Source organism: Podarcis bocagei (genome assembly GCF_964188305.1).
Source record: "Podarcis bocagei genome assembly, chromosome: 3".
NCBI lineage: Eukaryota > Metazoa > Chordata > Lepidosauria > Squamata > Lacertidae > Podarcis > Podarcis bocagei.
The window spans coordinates 67443405-67466196 of record NC_138127.1 but is presented as its reverse complement, the minus strand read 5'-3'; the positions used below and the strand labels follow the sequence as shown (position 1 = coordinate 67466196).

Below are 22792 nucleotides of genomic sequence, written 5' to 3'. Positions count from 1 at the left end.
CTGCTATAAGTTCCTGGCTCATTATTTTGGACTCTGTGGTTTGGAGAAGGCTTCATCCACATTAAACTTTGTCTCTTGCATTTCCAAACAGCTGCATTATTTCAGAGGGTCTCCCCCACTTGTAGAATTTTATTCACTGGAACAATTTCCAATTCAAGATTGTAGAAATGCATGTTCTTTGAATCCACATGTTACTTGCAACCCACTGACCCAATTTACAAGTTACTGCTTTGGCAAAGTTCCTGCTATCAAACAGATTCTTGGTTGTCTACTCACTTTGATAATAAAAGCATCAGTCATGTAGGTAACTCTACCTACATAACCAGTACTTTTATACATTAATTACCATGTCACATTGGAGTTTGTAATGGGATAACAAAATAAGATACAAAAAGTTTCAGTCCAAGTATTCTGAATACAGAGCAAAGACATGAAGAACTGCAGGTGCATAGCTGACTCTCAAAATCTGTTCAACAAATATGCCTGAAATTAGGCCAGTGATTCATGTGGGTCACAGTAAACATCAGTGAGTTAGTGAAACATTCTGCACAATGCAGAAACATCCATGCAGCAGTCCATCATAAATCAATCCACATGATCCTAATAAAAATTCTGGTTTGAAGCAGGCCATCAGTGCACTACAAACCCCTTTTAGGAATGGTGGCGAACACATGGTCCTCCATACGTTATTAGACTCCTGCTCCCATTATCCTTGCCCATTGGACGTGGTGGCTGGGGCTAATGAAAGTTCAAATCTAAGGATCTAAGTGAACTTATAAATGCATGTTCTCTATTCGGTGACAACAACATCCAGTGATGAGTTGCACATGCAAAATAGTCTTCATAAATCAAAATGCCTCAAGCAGAATTTTCACATCACATTACCTCAGTATTTTTTAGCTGAGGCCGCTCACATTCAGCTGAACATAAATCAATGGAGACACACAAATGGAAGAATAAACACCCATATTTCATATATCCTGCCGTTCCAACTCATATGCCTCATAAGACTATGAATCTGTAACCCCAATGACACACAGTTTGTTCTGCTTCACTCCTGCTAGACTGAAATAAGGAGTTTGTGAATTGCACCATTCATCTAAAATTTGCACATTAGAGAAATGCTACCACTGAAATTGAGTTTGTCTGTAAGTTTGTCTGGCAACTGAAACAAAGCAACAAAACACTACAAGCAACAATATTTGTTTCAAATTAAATAATTATACAAGGTTCTTCTAAAGCTTGCTCCATCATAGTGTACTCCATTATTCAACACATTTTCCTCTACTTGTGGCATCTAATTGGAGATTGTATAGCATAGAAAATTCCATTATACTGAATGCTCACAGAGTATCCAGAACACACTAATAAATTTAAGGTCAAGAGGAAGAGATGGAGAGGTGGCCAAATCCTTTTGCTGTTAGAGGATTTGGAAAATAAACTGGCCTATGAACAGCTGTTAAAGGTCATGATCAAATGAAGCTATATCCTAGAGATGGGGCCACACACTGTTGGAACTTACTTTGAAGTTTTTTGCTGCAGCTGCAACAGCTACAGCAGCATGCCTTGGCCAGAGCAAGTGTTGCCATGAAAATTTCACAGAATGCTTCAACTGCACATCTGGTTCTTGCTGACATTTATATACAGCTTATTTCAATTGTAGACCACATTTCCCTGAAAATGTTAACTTCATAACTAGATCCAGGTTAGTTCATTTGTTTGCCAGTCATCTAAATAGAACAGTTGGTTGAGATGAAATAAAAAATTAAGCAAGGTTTTTATTTTAATTTACTTTAGTGACATTTGCACTGGTTGTCCAGTAGCCTTTAATGTTCTCAGACTGCTTTAGGTTATCTTCATATAGCCTTGTTCTTGAACTGCTGCTTCCATCATTTCTCCGGATCAAAAAATTTGGTTTAACTTAAGGGAATGTATGCACTGGACCTTCCTTATTGTGATAAGATTTTTGAGATTCTTCTTCTGTGTTCCTCTCTTGCTCTTTACATAGTTGTAATTCACAGACATGCACAGGAATAACTTTTATGTCAAGTGTAAAGCCTAGTCCTGTAATGACACAGAATGCAGGGCAAGTGAAAGGAGGGCATGAAATGCTGGGAGAAAGCAAAGTGAAAAGAAGTCAGCTGATGACAGTTGAAGAAGAGAAGATGCTGAAGACCGACCTGAGGAAGGAGATGAACAGGAAATCAGAAAGAAGAAAAGCAGATGCAAAACAGAACTGACAGGCTGCTATTCAGACAGCAATAATTAACACTATGATGGAACAAACAGTGGCCAGGAAGTGAATTCATATAATTGTGTTAACTTTTTTATCTACAAAGTACCACCCATTCATACGCATTAAATCTAGGAGTGCTTGCCAAATTGATTCTCATCTGTAATTGAGAACTGTATGGATTAAATGTAAGTGTTTTGTAAGCAGACCTGCTAGCAGGAAGGGAAAGGAAGAAAAGGGTGAGAGGTTTTAGCCCTTCTCCAAGCCACTTCCCATCCTTTTCCTATCAGTAGATCTTTTAAGAAGAAGCCAACTGCATCAAGCGGAGTGCCTTGCAAGTAAATTTGTGTGGGACAGGAAGGAGGGAGGGAGGCAAACTCTCTTTCCACCCTTAATCTCTGAGTGATAAACCCAGCAAGTGGGAGGCAAAAGGCCACAACCCCCTGATCACCAGCAGCTAAGAGTGATTTTGCTAGACTACAGGGTTTAATGAAAGCAGAAGAAAAGCAAAGAGCAGAAAGCAAAGGGCAACGTGGAAACATAAATGACCGCATCTTCTTCCATGACACCAGAGATCCTAAGGATATATTACACTGTGGATTCTAGTTACTAGAATTAATTGGAAATGAAGTAAAATTTTATTCCTTTCAAGAAATTAAAAGATTCTTTGGGGCCAAACTGCAGCAGGCAAGTCTCTTCCAGATCAAAATGAATGACAGCACAGAAGTATGCGCCGCCCCCCCCCCCCCCACCACAAGGCTATCGTGATGCACCTACTACTTTAAACTTCCCACCACAAATCACGTTTCCACAGTGGAAGGCTAAACAACTGAAGATCTTAGTTGTGCACTGGATGCTAATTGGCTGGAGCCAAATATGTGATATGTGAGAGGGAACAATACACACAGCAGGAGCTTCAGTTTATTCTATCTGGTGCAACAATTCCCACTGCAGAAGAAACCAGTTGCTAGCACATGGAACTGTTGTGCTCAAAAAACAACCAGTGGAGCACTTTTTTCTTTGCAGCAGTATTCAAATTACATCTCTGGATCCTGGTCTATGGATAAATTAAGGCCGAAAGCCCTCCATAAGCCTCAAGGTCACACTAACATCTGCCACACAATGATAATTCACCATAATGCTTTACTGTTCTCCTAATGTAAGTGTAAAGGCGAAAACACACCTTGTCTGTATTAAGTGGGATTGTAGAGTACTTTTAGTGCTCTGCACTTCCATACATCAAGAGGCTGTTCTAGTTAAGCAGAAGGACAACAAACCTGCCTTAAAGTTATTGGCTCCCTTTACTTTTATTGCTTTTCCAACTCATACCTGCTAAATAAATATTCTACGAGTGTTTTGTATGGGGCTTAAAAATCCAGCATTGTTGTAGTTATTTGGTCATGGTATATATTTCAGGTTTCTCTACAGCTTCATAACAGATGTATCTAAATACCAGAAAATAGTATTCTATGGCTTAGTAGGTAGGAACTAGAAAACCATTAAAATTATTTTGTTATTGTGTAAACTACAAAAACCCTGGGAATTTCACATACTACATCAAGTCTCTGTGCACTTCATCGGCCAGTAACATCACTGCGATGTACCAGTAAGGCAATGTTAACACAAATATTCCATGGCTTTTAACCCAGTGCCGGATCACATTCATAGTCATAGTAACTAGAGATGTGGAGCCTTTCCCAAGTCATCTAGTCCATCCAAAAACTGATGGAAGATCCTTCACTGCTTTATAGACTGAAGAGCAAAGAGCAATACTTGCTCCATCAGAGTATCAGTAATGGTTTAAGTTAAGTGCCTTTCCCTGGATAACAATTATGGGTCTTCCTCCATATCATCTGGATTGGGGGCCATAATGAAATGTTTGGGGTATACAAGATTGTGCTCATACGCATGTTCTTCCCAGCGAGCATCATCACTTTCATGGGTAATATAACGCTCTCCGATGCGAGTTTCAAACTCCCGAAGATCAAGCCAAGTTTGATAATCCTAAAAAGAAAAGTTTAGATGAGTTGTTTCTGAACACAATGTTGATCTTAATAGCGCAGTGATTCATTTCTAAAAGCACAGTGTGTTACCCAACAATATTCAGCTCTGATGGTGGGCAAGTTCCTCACTCTCACCACAGCCTCTGCTTCAAACCAATGTAACACGTTGATTTCATGCCAGTTAATCACATTACTTTCTAACCCTTGCAAGACCCCAGTATGCCTATCTTCATGCCTGCCTAACAGCAAAGTAAGCCAAAACATCTTTCACCTTTAATGATACAAGTCCTGCCTGGGTCACAAAGAACAGGCAAGGGTCAAAATAATAGACCTCCACTCTAGTCATGCTCACCATCCTTACACTTAATTAGAGCCAAGCTTAGGGGGAGGTGGTTTTTTTGCAAAAAAACACACACACAAAAACAGCTAATTATCAAGACATGGAAATGGGATGCTGACAGGAGATCCTCTCCAAGTACCTTTCCCTCAAGACAGTTTAAGTTGGGTTTTTACTCTGTCTGGATTCCAAAATGAAAAGAGCCCTTATGGTGGGTTCAGGAAAGCTTTTACAGAGGAAAATCAGTGGAAGGGTTTAACAACCATTCTTTCTGTTAGCTGATTCTTCCTTTCAAGTACTGTCTCCATCACCAAGTCATATACTTTAGCTCAGCAAAACTGGGTTTCAGACATCTAGTCAGTAACTGATGGCTGGGTGTATGATACAACAACCAATGCTATAAAGTAATGAGTGTCAGAAACATCATTCTAAATCCCAAAACTATGACTCTTAACATCCATTATTTGAAATAACCTAGTGCATACTGCTAAACCCAGACAAATTAAACAAACTCTCAGCATGCCCAAAAAAGAGAGGAAGGAAAAAGAGATAGCTCTACTCAAATTGAATCAAATAAACTTTCCAAGATTTCATTTATGTAAGACCTGTCAACTACTTGAGTCAGATTATGATTCATGTAATTGAACTGGATAACATATAACACAATAAAGCTGGTATGCATTAGCTATACCTGTAACCACGGGTGACTAAGTGATTTGTCAACACTGTAACGTTTTCTCATCTTCACTTGAAGCAAGTTGTTTATTAAATCGATAGCTGGAGGAGCAAGGAAGAGAAAAAAGTATTTAAAGTAAGTATTTTGTCTTTCCTGTCACCCACAACAATAATTCTGAAGGAAAAAATAGTAATTAAGAGACAAAGGAAAGTTTGTGGGTTTGTGTAAACAGTACTACACCAACAGTTTGTGTCGTGTGGGTAGAATTCATCTGAAGTCAACAATAAGACTTCTATTTGTTTTAGAGAATTTGAATTGTACCATAATGCTGAAAGATTACACAAATCTAAATTGGGAGTAAGTACTTTTGAGGGACGCGGGTGGCGCTGTGGGTAAAAGCCTCAGCGCCTAGGACTTGCCAATCAGAAGGTGGGCGATTCGAATCCCCGCGGCGGGGTGCGCTCCCATTGCTCGGTCCCAGCGCCTGCCAACCTAGCAGTTCGAAAGCACCCCCGGGTGCAAGTAGATAAATAGGGACCACTTTCTAGCGGGAAGGTAAATGGCGTTTCCGTGTGCTGCGCTGGCTTGCCAGATGCAGCTTGTCACGCTGGCCACGTGACCCGGAAGTGTCTCCGAACAGCGCTGGCCCCCGGCCTCTTGAGTGAGATGGGCGCACAACCCTAGAGTCTGTCAAGACTGGCCCATATGGGCAGGGGTACCTTTACCTTTACCTTTTTACTTTTGAACAGAGCAGCATTTACTTCTGAGTAACATGCATAGGATGCTAAGTTTGGATGCTTTCAGGACAAATTGATACCTACTATTGAAACAGTTTTTCAAACTGTACGTTTGCTACAAAAGGTATGCAACAGACCTAAATACCTACACACCAATGCTGAAAACTAAACATGACATTAGCAAGCTTTAAGCACAAGTAAAGTTCTTTTTTCTGGGAAATGCCGATTACAGGCATGGGAGGAAGCAAGACAACTTTGGAAAGGGCTGTGTACCAAGAAGTACATTGCTGAATAACACATTACACCAACTGAAAAACACCAATCTACAGGCATGTTTTCACATAGGGTTCCCAGAGTCCATTATGATAATTGGTGGCTCTTTTCCTTTCTACAGCAGGCATTGGGAAAGCCCTAAATATAATGCCTGACAGGGCCAGGATTTTAACCTTACAACCCTCCAAACCAGGCCCTATAACATGAAGCAGAAGGCTTCCAACATAAAAGTTAAAGCCTTTTATCCATCTGTGCTGGAGACCCATCTGCAGTATAGTGGATAGCGTTCAACCAGGACCTGGAAGACCCAGATTCACATCTGTTTTCCAGCCTTGAATCTCATTGGGTGACCTTGCTATCTGTCAGTCTACAAACCCTACAAGGTTGTTGCAGGGATAAAAAACAGGGTAGAGGCAGGTGCCTATACACTATCTTGAGTTACTTGGAACGAAAGGTGGAATAAAAGTGCAATAAATGAATATTTTCTATTACAGCAAAACGTTTTGCAATAACTCCTGAATAACAGCACTTTGTTTCCTCCTAAATCTCTTATAATTCCCTCGTCCCATTCACACTAAGTGCCATGCCTTGTAGTCTAAAATATAGAAACATGGAAAATATTATGAACCAAGATATTATATCCAAAACCTCTAGAGTATATTTACCTTCACTAGATATTTCCTTCCAGGGATTTGGTGGATACATAAATGCTGCATTTTGAATCTGGTCATTTATGTCTTCATCCTCATTAAATGGAAATGTACCACTAAGGCTCACGTAGATGATGACTCCCACTGACCACATATCCAGAGATCTATTGTAGCCCTTACTTCTAAGCACCTCTGGGGCGAGATAAGCTGGAGTTCCCACTACAGACCTCCGGAAAGACTTCTCACCAATAATACGTGCAAAACCAAAATCGCACAGCTTCACCTGTAAAACAAATATCCCTTGATTAAATTACCTTGAACTGAACATCAGTATCAAAAATTCATTAGCTGTAATAGCCAACTCTTTAAAACAAAACAGACGGGGGTAGGGAGTTGTGCGCCAACATAAAATTTTGCAAGAATTGCTCATTAGAAAAACGACACACTATACCTGAAGTGTCCAACCAGGCTACTTGGTAAATCGTATGGAATGGTTCTAACTTTCGGGCTTAGTAACAAATTCTCTCAGAGACCTACAAACACTGGTGTGCGGAGAATTGTTTTATGAGATGTATTCAAAGTACAAAAGATGGTGCTTTGTTCCCAAATGGCATAAAATACAGAGTTAATGAACATTTTATCCTATATTTCCTCTTGCAGAATATACAACCATTTAAAAAAAATACTTCATTCTTTCCCACCTGAGGAAATGGCTCTGCTGATGCTAATAGTACATTTTCAGGTTTTAAATCACAGTGCACTATATTCTTGAAGTGTAAATTCCTCAAAGCAACAAGTATCTAAGAAAATAAAAGGAAAAAAGTATTTTCAAAATCAGAGAGAAAGAGATGCAACATATTATGTGTCCAAGAATTGCCTAAAAGACAGGTGAAATTACCTTCAGTTTAAGGATCACCAGGAGTCCTCCTCAGCCCCTCTTCTGAAAGATGTTAGGGCTAGGGAGGGGGAGAAAAGGCCCACCTTCACATGAGACTGAGGTTGGAGCCAAAGCTGTCAAATCGTTAGTGGGGAAGGGCCATAGTTCAGTGGCAGATCATCTGCCTTGCATGCAGAAGGTCCCTGGTTCAATCGCCAACATTTCCAGGCATGACTAGGAAAGACTCTGCCTAAAACCCTACAGAGCCACTGCCAATCAATGTCCACAGTACTGAGCTAGATGGACCAATGGTCTTGCTCCTGTATAAGGCAGCTTCTTAGGTTCCCAGTGCAAAGACCATTGCACTAGTGGAGGTCTATTTCTCAATGCTGCCCACAAACCAGTGCTAGCTCACCAGCCCAGCCTGCTGCCCACTCACCCACCACTGAGCCTAGGAGGCAGTGCTTTGCTTGAGAAGCCAAGCGCAACTCCAATCCATGGTGGACTGACAAGTCTCCCACCTCCCTGCCATGGCAAACCATGGAAGCTGAACAGACATTTTCCTGGTCACATTACCCAGAGTGCCTGGTTCTGAAGAGGACCTTTGGTGCCAGGGCTGCTGCTACTTTAGGGTCAACAAATATTTTTTAAAAAATAAATAAAAGGGAGCGGCTGGGGAAGAGAACATTACTGGTACCACAAAGAAGGGGGCAGGCAGCAGGAGATTCTAAAGGCAGGAGCTGAACCATGCCATGGAGTCGAAAGCAACAGGTTCACTTGTTGTGCAAGAGGCTGCACTACCAGACATGTTGTGAAACTACCTTTAATTTTTCCATCCTCTACAACTTTAGCATACACATACAAGCTATTCATTTTGAAATCTTTTTTCCCCCCAAGTGACATGTTAGCAGAGTAAGTTCAACACTAACTCTCTTTAATGTAGCACTATCTTGAATACAACCCTGAGTCACTGCTTGTTTTGTGCTTGTTTGTGAAAGGTGCTTCTTCGAGAGCAGAAATAAAAAGGAATCTCAATCTACCAAGATTCCTGCCTGGTACATATGCTAATAAATATGAGGGGATCCAGATCCCGATCCCTACTTAAGGTCACTTTGTATATAATACTTTTCCGAAATGTAATGAAAAAGTAGTTTCCTGTGGTTTGATTTAAATTGTTTTAACATTCTATTTTAAATCGTTGTCACCTGCCCTGAATGTGTGACAACAGAACTGTACAAGCCATTATTGAGAGCAGACTCACCTGAGTGACCATGAATTTGGTGATTCTTTCTGGAAGCCGGCTTTTCTCACTGGAAAGAATCATCTCCAACATATCTCCATGAAGTTTTTCCATTACAACAAAAACCCTTTCTGGAGTTTCAAACATACATTCCAGGTTTACAATCCCAGGGTGGTGCAAATTCTAGGAAGCATATTTAATATTGTCATGAAAAATGTGCCACCATTATGCAATGAAAATCAGAAAATATCTGCCTAGGTCCTGGCTAGGCTTTATTGTTTAGAAAGCACTCAAGCAATCCCTAGCAATATTTGTAGAGACAAAACACAAGCTATGGCTCTTTTTACAGTTTTCCTGTACAGCTCAGAAACTACTATAGCAGGAATATTAAAATATACAAAAGCAAGACTAAGCAGAGATTGTACCCAGCTATGTCAACAATGATCACACAGAAACGCTGTATGTTCACAACTCTGAAACATGCAGATTCAAGCCTCTGATTGCTCACCTACTCACAGTATTTCACAATAATAAACTTATTCCTATGATGTAACAGAACAGATTCAAATAATCTTTGTACCTGCAAAATGGCCACTTCATTGCGCAGCTGACTTTCCTGTTTTGTGGGGAATCGCATTTTATCAATGACTTTAATTGCCACATCCCTTCCAGTCTTCCTATGTTTTCCTACATAAACATACACAGAGTACACACTTTAGTATCTCCAACCTAACAAGGTCAGAAACAAACTTTTTGCACAGAAGGTAGATATTTGTGATAAATGTATATTTAAATATTACACTGAAAAACAGAGAGGGAAATATATCTGTCATTTACAGATTTTCAGCCAATACCCATGAGAAGAGAGAGCTTGCCTCTTATCCCCACCTGACATTCACATGGTAGATTTCATGCTTGCATAGGGGCTGTGGCCACATGATCTGTACACCACAATATTAAGAATGTACAGTTTGCATGAATATGGCATCTGCATCTGTTGGACTTGAAGCATTCAGGTTCCTATGCAAATGTGAAGTCTTCATGATTATCACATGAGAAAAAGGATGGGAAGTAGTATAACCCTAATCGCAATCTCAGATGAAGCATGCAAAGTGCTGAAGCTTGCATCATATCAAAGTGCTTCCCCCTGCTTAAGGCAATTATTGCTCTGCTGTCTAGATCTCTGTGGTTAAGATCTAATCTCACCTTAAGACCAAAATCCCTGCATGTCCAAGGAGAGAATAACACTTTCATTTTAGTGGGGTGGGCTTCTTCTCAGTCCTTAATTTGCATGGGGATATTTTTGATACACCTTTACTAATATGGGCATTGAGCCTAATTCAACAAAATCATTGTTTAGCTCCACTCTCAAAGTGCAGAAGTGAGAGGCAACAGAGTTTGATTGAAACAAATCAGAATTTCAAAACTTGCTCCTTCAGAGACTCTTCATGTATTACAAACATTATAGTTTTGAATATGCAAAGAGACTTGCTTATATTCACAGTTTTAGCCACACTCACTTATAAAATAAAATTACTACTTATCTTCCACAGATGAGGAATTTATGTTGAGTTAGTAAAATGGTCCAGAATTACCGAGTGAGTTAATAAAAGGATGAAGATCAGAATCCAGATTCTACCTACAGGACAACCCTAGCTTCTATCACATTGCACTTCAGCTGATATGGAACAAAACATACAAAAGCCTGGATACTCATAACATTAATGAGAAAAGCTGATCAGTTTATTTAAGATATGCACAAAATATACATAAGGGGCAGAAAGAATGCTAAAGAAATGCTACAAAGACACCACACTACTACTATTTTAGAGGCCTAGCTAGACCTCACCTGGAGTTCTTTATTCAGTACTGGTGATTCTGTAATTAGTCAGGGTACAATAACTGCTCTGGAAGATAGTTGCATGGAGCAAGCAGAAAGAGTACCTGCCTTAAAGATTTAAGTGTAAGTAAAAGGTACAAAAAATATAGGCTTATTATCACTAGATTAAAAAGAAAGGCAACCCAACAATAACATTCCATAACTTCTGCAAGGTAACAGAAGAACCAACTGAATGGGAATTAATGTTGTAAACCAGGCAAGCAATTGCATAAGAGACAGAAACTGTCTCTTGAACTGGAACTATTGAATTACTTTCTCCTAAACTGAGAGATCTAGCATGAAGCAAAGCCAAATATCACAAGTCTGAACTTGCAGTGATTGTTTAGTCAAACTTACCTCCATACACAACACCAAACTGACCAGAGCCAAGCACCTCATCAGCAAAGATCTGGTATACGGAACTGATATCCTAGGGGAAGAGAGGGTGCAGGCAGGGGAAGGTAAATATTATGTTCAATTACTTCAGTGACAGAGGCAGAAGCTTTAAGAGCTACACTTCATGGACACAAAAAGGGAAAGAAAGTCTTTGTTTATAACCCAATTAAAAATTACTCCAAAAAAGGGGAGTAAAAAAGGTCCATTCCCACCTGTTAAAACCTGTTCACGCTAGCATTGTTTACCATGTATAGTAACTTGTGTGACAGAGATGAGAACAGCATACAAAAATAACATTTACAATTTTATTTGTAATTTATTTGCAAATTTACAAACTGCAGTGCAATCTGTATTCCTTAAACTTGTCTCCAGCTGTGTAATGATAAAGCATACAAACCAGCCTTTCTGTCAGCATGAATGTGTGCTCATATACTAAGGGCAGTCTATATGAAAATCCCATCAGAACCATAGATCTTTATTTCTTTAGCATGGCCAGTCAAGAACATTTGCCACATTGTAGATGTAATCTGTATATGCAAAAGAGGAGCTGCAACCAATGATGGATTCCTGACAACTGTACTTGTAGTAAGCACATTGTCACACATATTTGTAATATGAGCAAGAGTAGGGCTGGGCCCCAGATTTGGCATCACTACCTCATTTATGTCACTGGCACAGGGTGAAACTCATTTAGCCACCACTAGACCTGCTCTAAGGTGATCCACAGGAAAACATTCCAGAATTTCTGGGTGCATTCCAGAGAGCATTCTGACCTCACACTAAGCAGTGCTTGACTAGAAGAAACTGTCTGCCTCACAAACAAAAGTCAACCTTGAGATGAAGGAGAAAGAAAACTGAGCACAAAAGTGGAAGCCATGCCCTTTTGATATGGGCACATGAAAGGTGGGGACAGGACACCTACTAAAACTCTAGCCTAGTTAGAGACATTTCCCAAAGAGCTCTTAACAGGCACTGAACCAACATGTGTGAATGCCCAGAAACAAGAAACACAGGTCCTCTATCCTACAAACCTGGCAGGCATATCACTAATATAATAAACAAAAGACTAGGGAAGCAGAGTACAAACCACACATCACCTAAACTACCAATAAAATAAAACATTTCAGTTAGGTAAAGGTAAAGTAAATGACCCCTGGACAGTTAACTCCAGTCAAAGGTGACTATGGGGCTGTGGTGCTCATCTCGCTTCAGGCTGAGGGAAGCGGCGTTTATCCACAGGTAGCTTTCTGGGTCATGTGGCCAGCATGACTAAACTGCTTCTGGAGCAACGGAACACCGTGATGGAAGCCAGAGCGCATGGAAATGCCATTTATCTTCCCACCGGAGCGGTACCTATTTATCTACTTGCACTGGCATGCTTTCAAACTGCTAGGCTGGCAGGAGCTGGGACAGAGCAATGGGAGCTCACCCCATTGTGGGGATTCGAACCACCGACCTTCCAATCGGCAAGCCCAAGAGGCTCAGTGGTTTAGACTACAGCGCCACCCGTGTCCCAAAACATTTAAATTATCCTACCAATGTTCTACCAAAACTCCAAATCCTATACATATTCATGTAGATGTTCTGTCAAATTCATTGAGGCTTGCTTTCAAGTAACTGGGGAAAGGACTGCAGCATTTATTTTCCTAGACTATGGGGTTTCCCTCCCCCCCCCCCCCGATAACCTACTATAAGAAGGCATTGAAGTATGGTTTTAGATCAGAACATGGATGCACATTTCATGCTTGGGGAACAAAGTCATTCCTCCTTTTGGGAAATAACTACCAAAAAGGCAGCCCCCAACAATAGTATTTTTAAAAGAAGAAGAAGAAGAAGAAGAAGAAGCAGCAGCAGCCTTAATTCTCATCCAACAACTGATAATGGCTTTACATTATAGGTTCAAAATTTGGCAGTAATCTTTATTGTATTTAGTTCAATTCCTGCATATCAAGTGGGGGAAGGGATGAAACTTAAAAAGTATCATTTACAAAGCTTCTCTTTTTGCATTGCTTACTACTAAAAAGGTTAAGAAACTTTACCATATATAGATTTTTTTCAAACAAGTCATTGTTGCCTAATGGGAACAATGTGTTCTTCAGCTTTTCATTTGTCTTTATCTCCAATTATTTTGATACAAAATAGCCATCGGGGGACAACTGATAACAATCCAGCTACAATAGTATTTACATTTTGTGACTCACCACATTTTCTTGGATCTGGCAATTCGAAACAGAAATGCTGACAGATAATTCTTCTGCAATGAGAAAATATACATGTTTTTAATGTGGAAGCAGTATTACAATGAAAGACCAATGTCCTAGCAGCCAAACATTTATTGACATTCCAATTAATATGTGAAATGTAGCCTTGGCACTCTGCATCACATTTCCAAACACCTCTTTGTGTTCCCCTAACAGACAGCTTTCAAAATCTCCCTTGTACCGAGCTCTACCACCACAACAACACAGAATATTTTTCTTCAGTTCTATTTTGTCACTGGCCATCAACATTGCCTGTATTCCTCCTTCCTTCAAGAAATTTGCTCTCCTTATGTCTCCACCTCAAAGGAACTAAGGAATTTGTAAGCACATACGTTTTTCTTATGTACAAGTCAAATAGGCTTACAAAATGTATTGCATGACTGTTACATAGGTCTGAACCTAAACACCAGTCTTTGGGGGCACTAAACGTTGCCAGAATCTCCTTTAATTCAACAGTCAGACAACCCAGTCCTGCTTTTCATCACAAGTTCTCCATTCTTTGCCTCTAGCTCAGAGCTGCAATGTGCCAGGGCTCAGCCTTATTTTTAATACAAGGAGAATCACGAAAAATCCAGTCCAAGCTGTTTCACCCCACCACCCTTCTATTTAGCCCTCCCTGTCCCCCACCCCACACAAATGCACTGTTCTTGGCTTTGAAGCACACATGTTGTAATTCCACCTGTCCTCCCCTCAGGTCATGCCTTCCTTAGCCCAGTGCCTACTCATTTATCTTTCTGTCAGGATTCTAATCCTCCTCTTCACCATCAACACCCATGTCACCACCCTCTCTCTTCCTGCCATCAGTACACAGTTCCTCCTGCTCCTAGGACAACAGTTCTCTGCATGTTTTTTTCTGTAAGCCAAATTGACTTCTCAGTTTCTCCACTGAAGCTGTGTTACATGTCAGCATTCTACGAGCAGGGTCCTGCTTGCTCTATAGTTAGAAGATAAATGGCATGACTTCAGATGAGTTTAGTCAATGACTACAACTCACACAGGAAGGGAAAGAATTTTTGGAAAGGCTACACTAGCAGCATGAGGCCTGCTTTCAACACCGGGCTAGGAAGAGTTGCATTGTTTACTCATATGGTGTTCCACACAGTTTCAGTTTTAATATCAGGCCCTTAATCGTTACATATATAGAATTAGCAAGACAGGAATCAACTCCGAGAGGCACAGCACTGACGTACTAACTAATGCTAAATATGTAGCAGTTGAAGGTCTGATTCAAATACAGAGCCAGCCCCATGACATGTTGCAGGCATAAGTAACCCATAAAATATTTTGTTGAACCAGGGCCCATTACTTCACAGATCTCCATTAGGAAGAAGAGAGTGCTTCTGTGCTCTTACTGTGATCTTTCCCTTGTCCTGTAGCAGTGCAAATGCTAGCCTGAGGCGTGACTGGCATCAAAGCCTGACGAATAGCTTTCTCCCAGCTCTGCGCTACATCCAGTCCCACTCCAGTAGCAGCCAAAACAGGATTATGATGATTGCTGCCATTGTTCTCGCCAACAAAGTACACCATAGTGTCAGTGATTATTTCAAAGCAGTGTGGGTTGCTGCCTTGCACCACGTTTGAGAAGTCCCGCGGCTGAGTCACCTGAAGAATTTCAGAAAGCGGAATCTCCTAAAGGAAACAAAAGGTGTTAAACACTAAGAGTGGAGGGCATATGCAACAATAACAAAATGTATGCTACTGAACTCAAGTAGAAATATTTTGATAGCACTGAGTGGCCTTGGCTTTAGTCCCTCTTTAGGTTCCTTGGGATTGCACAAATATTACAATCAAGAAGGGCTGCTAATAAAGTTTTGTCTTTGCTCTGGACCCAACTGGCATTTTCCTCCCACGATACAGTTTGGAATTGCCTTTCATCTCCGGTGCTACATTGTCCACAGAATCAATCTTTCTGTAGCAGCCCGATGACCCAGTTCATCACTACAGAATCACCATACCATATCCAAAGTGATAAGACCTTTCACCATCCACTCAGCAAGCAAACATAATTGCTTATTTTCAGTTTTACAGCCTGTCAGGTGCTTTGTAAGCCTTCTTATTCCCAGCTATGTCACAGGACAGGATCAATTTTGGCTCCCTCAATCCTTTGCCTCCTCCCATATATGCTATCCTTTTCTTCACTAAGTATTCTACTTCTGTTACCCCAGTCCCTCAAACATTCACTAGTCTGGTTTCAAGGGGCATAAAATATCCATGCATGGCTGGGCACTGTAACACACAAATAAACAGATAAAGAACTGTACACAAGAGACACGGTGCACCTTCATTAAAAGAACATCTCAATCTTAACATACCTATGATATTTAGGTTTCAACAGTTAATACACAAATAGAGTATTGTGCAGAGAAAAGGATGAACATTAGGGTAAATGAACATTAGGGGAACAACACTTTAGATGGAAACTGACATAAGTTAAAAAAAACAAGATTTATATTATCACTTACCTTGTAATACTTTGTCCCAGATTCGTTCTGAAATAGTGTAAGACATTTACTATCCAGCCTCCAGTAATGTCTTTTTCTCTGCAACAAATATGAGAGGGTTTCTTTTTAAGACACAGACATTGGTACCCTATAGCAGAATCCGTGTTAGCAATTTCAATGGCCTGTACTGATGATGACCTTTAAAGGTTCTATCAGCTATGCTTTTTCAAACAGTGCCTACTCTAAAGCTCAAGCCTGTGCAGCAATGCATAGGATCAAGATGTTTCTCAGTACCTCCTGTGCCCCCCTTTTTTTCCCTGTGACCACCTCCTATCCCAGGGCAGCAGCAGTAGGTATCACTGTCCCAACACTTTGGGAAAGTCCCCATCAGGCAAAGAGGGTAACTTTAAGACTCAAGACATCTGAGCAGGAAAACAATGGAAGGGGGAGGACAATACTGTGACCCCATTTTCTAGCTGCTCCTCAGAGGCTGCAACAGAGATGGCTCAGGAAACTTGTCTTGGATAAGGGAGACCCTACCACACCATTGTGATCCTGAGCCCAACATACAAACAAGGCTTCTGTTGGTTACAATGGCAGACAGAGCTCAGCCAGTACAGAGAGTGCTTTCTCCTCCCATAGCTAGTACTGAAGAAGCCCTGCTTGCATAAACAGAGCAGCAAAGATCATTTCCTTTCTTGAGAGTTCTAAAGCAATTTTTAAAGCAAAAAATAGGTGAGGAATTTGTGGTTCTCTAAATATTGGACTACAATTCCCATAAATTCAGCTATTTGTCACGCTAGCTTGCTTTGAAGGAGTTGGGAGCCCAACAGTATCTGGAAGGCCACAGTTTCCCCATACCAGACTTAAAATAACTAAAAGTAAATATCACACTGAAAAGTAGAGGTAAAATTACTGACCAGGTTGTCTCTGCTAGTGTAATGAACCATCCATCCTTCCTTCACCATTGTACTGCTCTTCCTCTTTGTGTGCTTGATTGATTGCACAACCCTCATTAATGGAATATTATTGCTTGTCGATGGGCTGTTGAAAAAAGAAACACATGTCTCTAATCATACATATTTCAGCACACCCTATAGCTGTGCTATAATTCAGGATAAACTTCAAGTAGAATATTCTTGACTATTACTTGCATCTTAAACAAAAATCTTCTAAAGATAAAACATTATGTAGGGCACATCATGATCATACAGATGACAAGAGAGTTGTTTTTAAAATCACTAACCCTCCCCCACCCAGATTAGGCAAGACACGTTACCATGTTAAGGGGCTATGACACAGTTTTAGATGAGGAGTCAAAGTCTTTTACAACATTATAGAAGATGCCAAGGCAGACTTATTAACTCTTGGGCAGCAGGTCACAGTAAAGCCCAAACCTGCCCTATGAACCAACAAAACAAGAGGTCCTAGATCTCTTTCATCAAACCAAGCCTGAATATAAACTCAGCCCTCTTTCCACATATACACATATCCAACAGCAATTGAGACAGTAACAAAGAGCAAAAATCTTATCCTAAATTAAGTCTTATCCTAAACTAAAACCATCTTCCCGTGCTCCTATTTTTCTTGAAGGGAGAGATAAGTACTATAGCAGCTATCCTGAATCGTGCCCAGTAGGATAGGAACTCAGCTCCACTTCCACTCTGAAATCTTCTCATGGGAGGAGAGGACAAGCACAGCCTAAGAAAGATGGTACCAAGCAGGGCCCTGCATTCTGGTTGCCATGTACTGAGTCCAAGCCCTGTCTGTACATTGAGGGTGAGGAACCTTTCTCAGGCCAAGGGCTGCATTCCGTTCTAAGCAACCTTCTGGGAATCACATGCTGGTGGGAGGCAAGGCCACAAGCAAAAGTGGGGACGGTAACAGAAAGAGCCGTCAACATGAATTTTACTTTTGTACAGTAGACTAGTTTTTACACACATCCACCCACTCTTCTCTATCCTCCATGCAGGCAAGCAGGAAGCGTACTCAGAATCTAAGGACATACACCCTCCACACAAAAACACTCAAGGAGGGTCAAAGCAGTGATACAGAGGGGTATGGCCTTGGCAGAGGAGCTGTGGCTGGGAAGAGTCTCAAGGACTAGATAGAGAGGCACGGAGGGCCACATCTGGCCCCCAGGCATAAGGTTCCCCACCCTGCTACAGAGGAAAATGATTTGAAGCACACAGTAGACATGAATTGAGCTTTAGGTAGATAATGGTCTTGCAATCCTCCCTTTCATTCTCACTACATCCCAGTGAAATCTGTCTTTATTATTCCTACTTTACAGTATGGAGCTAAGGCTTAAATTTCTTTAAGGCCACCTAATGAGTCCACGGCTGAATACTATTCTAAATCCATTGCTCTATTTCCATAAACTACACTGGATCTCATCTTTTATAAACAATAGTATGAGCTATAATTCAAATAATTTACTCTAGTAGTACATATACGAGTAAAAACACATGACCCTTTAGAGGTCACATCCAATGAGCCAAAAGTTGTTTCCTTTAACCTAACTTGCAACACACACAAGGAGCAAAATTGATTCCTTATGTAACTCCATTCAATCAATTGACTTGCATTAGGACTGGAATGAGTTTGGCCTAAGGTCAGGAGAATAAAGTAGCCCTATAAATCTAGGTCAGCATAACATTTTCCATCAACTAGTCAGTATAGCTAAGCATTCTTCAATAATGTAATTTATTTCCATGTTGACGCTCACAGGGGATTCTACTTCCAATAGGTTCAAGCCTACATACTTTCACATTTAATCAATTCTGTTAATTCCTGTTTTTCACTTATGCTGAAGAGTGAGAAAGCATCTCTTGTAAAACCAATAATAAATAATAAAAAGTGAACAGCAAAATTCATTCTCCTCTCAACAGAAAAAAATCTTTAATAGGGAGCTTCACAGACATGCAATGCAATGCTTTGATTTTACAAACCTGATAGTTTTGACAGCCTCTTCATCTTTGTCCCCATCTAGATCTGCTGGATCCATAAAAAACATTTTGTCTTCTGGGGGAGAGGGTTCTTCTGTATCATCCAAGCTCCTACCTCCATCACTGTTCATTTCACTGCTGTCAACCTCCATTGGCATATCCATATCTTGACCTGGACTAGCCGGTTCTTATTCCATATAAAAACAAAAGGTTCCAAAATATTATTATTCATTCATATTATTCATGTTAGAAAAATCATTTACATCACAATTTTAGTCAGGAATGAATTAGAAATCTGTTGCAGCCATCAGTACATATGTAACAAAATCAAATATACTCAATCAAACACAGCCAAGACAGGAGAAAAAGTAAAAACAATTGGGCTATGTTTTTGTTTTACTAAGGCCACTTCATGCTATGTAGGTACTTCCTGACACAGGGCAATTCTCCATCAGTGGAAAGTTGGCATCATCATAGTTCTTCCACCTCCTGTGCCAGCCAACTCCCTCTCCTCTGATGCAAGAACATCATGACTATGTCTTTCCAGGGAAGGGTGTGGACAGGATGGGAATCAGAGAACAGAACTCTCTTTACACCTGGTTCAATACTAATGCAAGTTAAACCCAGCTTTCTGCTGCTTCAAACAGAGCAGGGCAGCCAAGGATAGGCAGCCACAACTGCCACACACAGGGTTGATTTTTCTAGTATCTTCAGACAGGCACAGAGACAAAATAATGAAGAAGGAATTTTACACAAACATGCTCTCCAACATTTCTGCTTTAGAAAAGATTCTGTAAATTCTCCCCTACACAGAGGAAATTAGGAGTTATGTAATGCTAGCAATTAAAAGAGAGGTGTCAAACTAGGAAGCCAGTTCCATCAGAGTGCAAAGGGTATAATACATCAATGGCAGCTACTGTGAGGCTCCAGAATCAACTTCTGGCATTGTGTTGCCCAACTTTTTTGTGCAGTGGATAAATCTGAGAACCTGAGAAACTGTTCTGCGCACCGCAACCACACTTACACACATTCAAATTTCCACCCTGCTATTCATTAGGGTTAACCTTCCCTCCCAAAAGAAAGATCATGCCCGTCCCCCCAACTACTAGGCTTGAAAAAAGCCTTGTATTGGAGTCAATTTTCAACCCTAATTTTAGTGAGTTTTTCAAGCCGGGCAGGCGAGTGTCACAGCTCAGCATACAAAGGTTAATCCAAACACACACACACTGTAATATGCTTGAAAATAGTCTTCTACTGACTACAGCAGAAGAATTCTTTCAAGTTTTATTGCAACAGGGGAGAATCAGCGGGATGCTGAAGGCACCAGTAAAAGCATATGCTGTCCAAACATATTATCTTCTTCCCTCAATTTCAGTATCTAATGGAGAGATCCCAATCCCCAGATCCCACGGCTGGTAAGGTCCAGAACTGCACATAGGTATGTCCCCCCACAGACCTCTGCCAAGGGGGCAGGCACCACCACTGCAGAAGCCCCTATTATGCCTGCAAAGGTGCAATAGGTTTATATTACCAACACAGTTACCACTGACAACTAGGCCCCAAAGCAACTTATGCCCCCAAACTTGGGATTCTGAAGGATCCAGCAGAGGCTTGGATCCATTGAATCCAAGACCCTTCATTCTCCAAAGAGACCCTGGACTGGGCCTTAATATCATGAGACATTGGGGGGGGGGGTCCAGATCAGGATGAGGGGTGGGAAAAGTTGGAGGAGTTAGCCCAGGTACCCTGAGGAGGGACCCGTTGAAAACCACCCCAATCATTGAAACAAATTAGGCAGAGCAGGGAGAGAGAATAGAATGTGAAGTGAAACTATGTAAAAGGAAAATACTGGGTAAGGTCTGCCCCCTCCTCACTTCCTGCCCTGGCCTGCACAGGCCAGCAAGACTTTGGAGGGAACAGTATATTCCCCACTGTGCATCCTACACTTCACCAACACTGAATCCCACTTAGAACTGCGTAGAAACTCAACTGAAATTGATGGTTTGGTGTCCTTAGTTAGGGCACATAAGTCACATCTAAAACATCTGCCTCACATGCATGTGAGATTGCTTACCCCATTCTGACCCCACGGGGTGGGGCTGGGGAAAATCAGGTAATTTGCCCATTCACACTTCTTATCCCTTCCATCTGCATATGTGATGAACCTCAAAGATTCCAAGGAGAACTGCCTTCCCTTGGTTGGTGGATACCTTACCTACCTGGCCAGCTAACCGCCACCACCCCCAACTGAATCTTCAGAGGGTTTTTTTAAAAGAAAGGGCAAGGTCTTTAAATGATCTCCATCTCTCCCTTGAATGCCTTCTATGAATTGCCTGGGATGACCCATGCTGTTCTGCATGTCAGCTGAAAATAATTTGTAAATTACTAAGATTGCCTTGGATAGCAAATAGAAGTTTCCTTATATTTAAAACAGCTTTCTATTTCTTCCAGTGCTTTAAATAAATCTGCTCTTGTAATTTGAACTCTGGGATTGGTTATGTTTTTGCATAGCTGTGGGATCTGGTCTACTCACCTTGCCTCGCATTTCCGCACCCTCTATGCTTTTAAGGAGAGAAACTGAGAATTACATATTGGACTGCTGCCATAAGCAAGGCAGGAGTCTAGAAAAGCATTCCCCGCTCTCAGAATACTATAAATACTTCAGGTCTAGATTTCTTTACTGCCAGACCTAGTAATACTTAAATGGGAAACGGTGGTGGTGGTGCTACCCAGCATAAATTACCCAGAGAGCCTTGCAGCCTACCCTAGCACAATATCCTATGGCTCCTCAGACACACTCCTAGGGACCACAAGACTGAATACTCTTTCAATGGAAATTCACTATCAACTTTGCTGAAGAGACCAAAGTTGTTAATATATTTCACTTCAGCAGATAGGGAGCACATTCAGTCAACTCAAGTATGTAAAAACATTTACAAAATACCCAAATTTAAATATATACATACTTCTATCTCACCTTTTAAATATATTGCAAGTCACACTGAAAATCAATACACAAATAATTATTTATGATTCAGAACATGTTTGCTCTTACCTCCATTGAACACAACTTCTCCAAGACAATCTTTGGGTACTTTAGAAGCACAACGTTTGTGACAGTTAAATCTGCAGTCTAAAGCAAGAAAAAAATGGTTTCTTTCACTCATACATTTATGGAGAAACTCTTTAAATATCCCTTACATGACACCTACATTTTATTTATTTTGGGGGTGTATTTGTATCTAAGCACTCACCAAGTAGCCATGTGCAACAAGAAATTGCATGCAGGAGTATGAACCATCCCTCCTCTCTGCCTTCCACAGAAACCAAGTGGGCTGCCAGTGGAGAAAAACCAGTAGAAAAATGCCAGCAGAGGAAAGGCAGCACAGAAAAGCAATGGGGTGCTGGAAGAACACAGCTAGGCCCCAGCAGGTTCTTTTTGCAGGCTTATTTACCACTGTTATGTTCTTGAAAAGGATGTCCCCAGACTGTTTCTTTTAAATTGTACATAAAAGATTTTGTGTGTGTTAATTTGCAAACTTCATTACTGAACTCTCTACTTTAAAATATCTCTACTGCTATGAAACTAAAAAACTAATCCCTACACAAACAACGTATTATTGAGTGCCACAAGTAACTAAGCACTTCACATACAAAATATAAGACAAGGGTTCATACCAAGTAGTAAATATACAGAGGCATATGTCTGCGGGGGGAAAGAAAAAAGATGATCCATGATCTGGAGACACAGGCTATTGATGGCATATAAACAACAAAACTATACTGCCATGTTGAATCACAGATTACATTTGAGACTTAGGAAAATAAGTGGGTTTCTCAG

General features: G+C 40.8%; 1 protein-coding gene across 3 annotated transcripts in view; it reads right to left on the bottom strand.

The window, feature by feature from the left end:
• Positions 1-1541: 1541 nt before the first annotated feature.
• Positions 1542-22792, bottom strand: part of PRKD3 (protein kinase D3) — a 51113-nt gene continuing 29862 nt past the window's right edge. Inside the window, exons 7-20 of one of the 3 annotated variants that reach the window (XM_081188070.1) lie at positions 22007-22084; positions 18955-19138; positions 16924-17047; positions 16025-16102; positions 14915-15191; positions 13503-13555; positions 11263-11335; positions 9607-9713; positions 9048-9209; positions 7611-7709; positions 6925-7192; positions 5265-5350; positions 4140-4237; positions 1542-2180 (exon numbers count right to left, since the gene is read on the bottom strand). In XM_081188070.1, the coding sequence (XP_081044196.1) occupies positions 2138-2180; positions 4140-4237; positions 5265-5350; positions 6925-7192; positions 7611-7709; positions 9048-9209; positions 9607-9713; positions 11263-11335; positions 13503-13555; positions 14915-15191; positions 16025-16102; positions 16924-17047; positions 18955-19138; positions 22007-22084 (1730 nt within the window). In that variant the 3' untranslated portion in view covers positions 1542-2137. Of the gene's footprint in view, positions 4238-5264; positions 5351-6924; positions 7193-7610; positions 7710-9047; positions 9210-9606; positions 9714-11262; positions 11336-13502; positions 13556-14914; positions 15192-16024; positions 16103-16923; positions 17048-18954; positions 19139-22006; positions 22085-22792 lie in introns of all 3 variants that reach the window. The other 2 variants (XM_081188071.1, XM_081188069.1) reach the window with 2 other exon arrangements.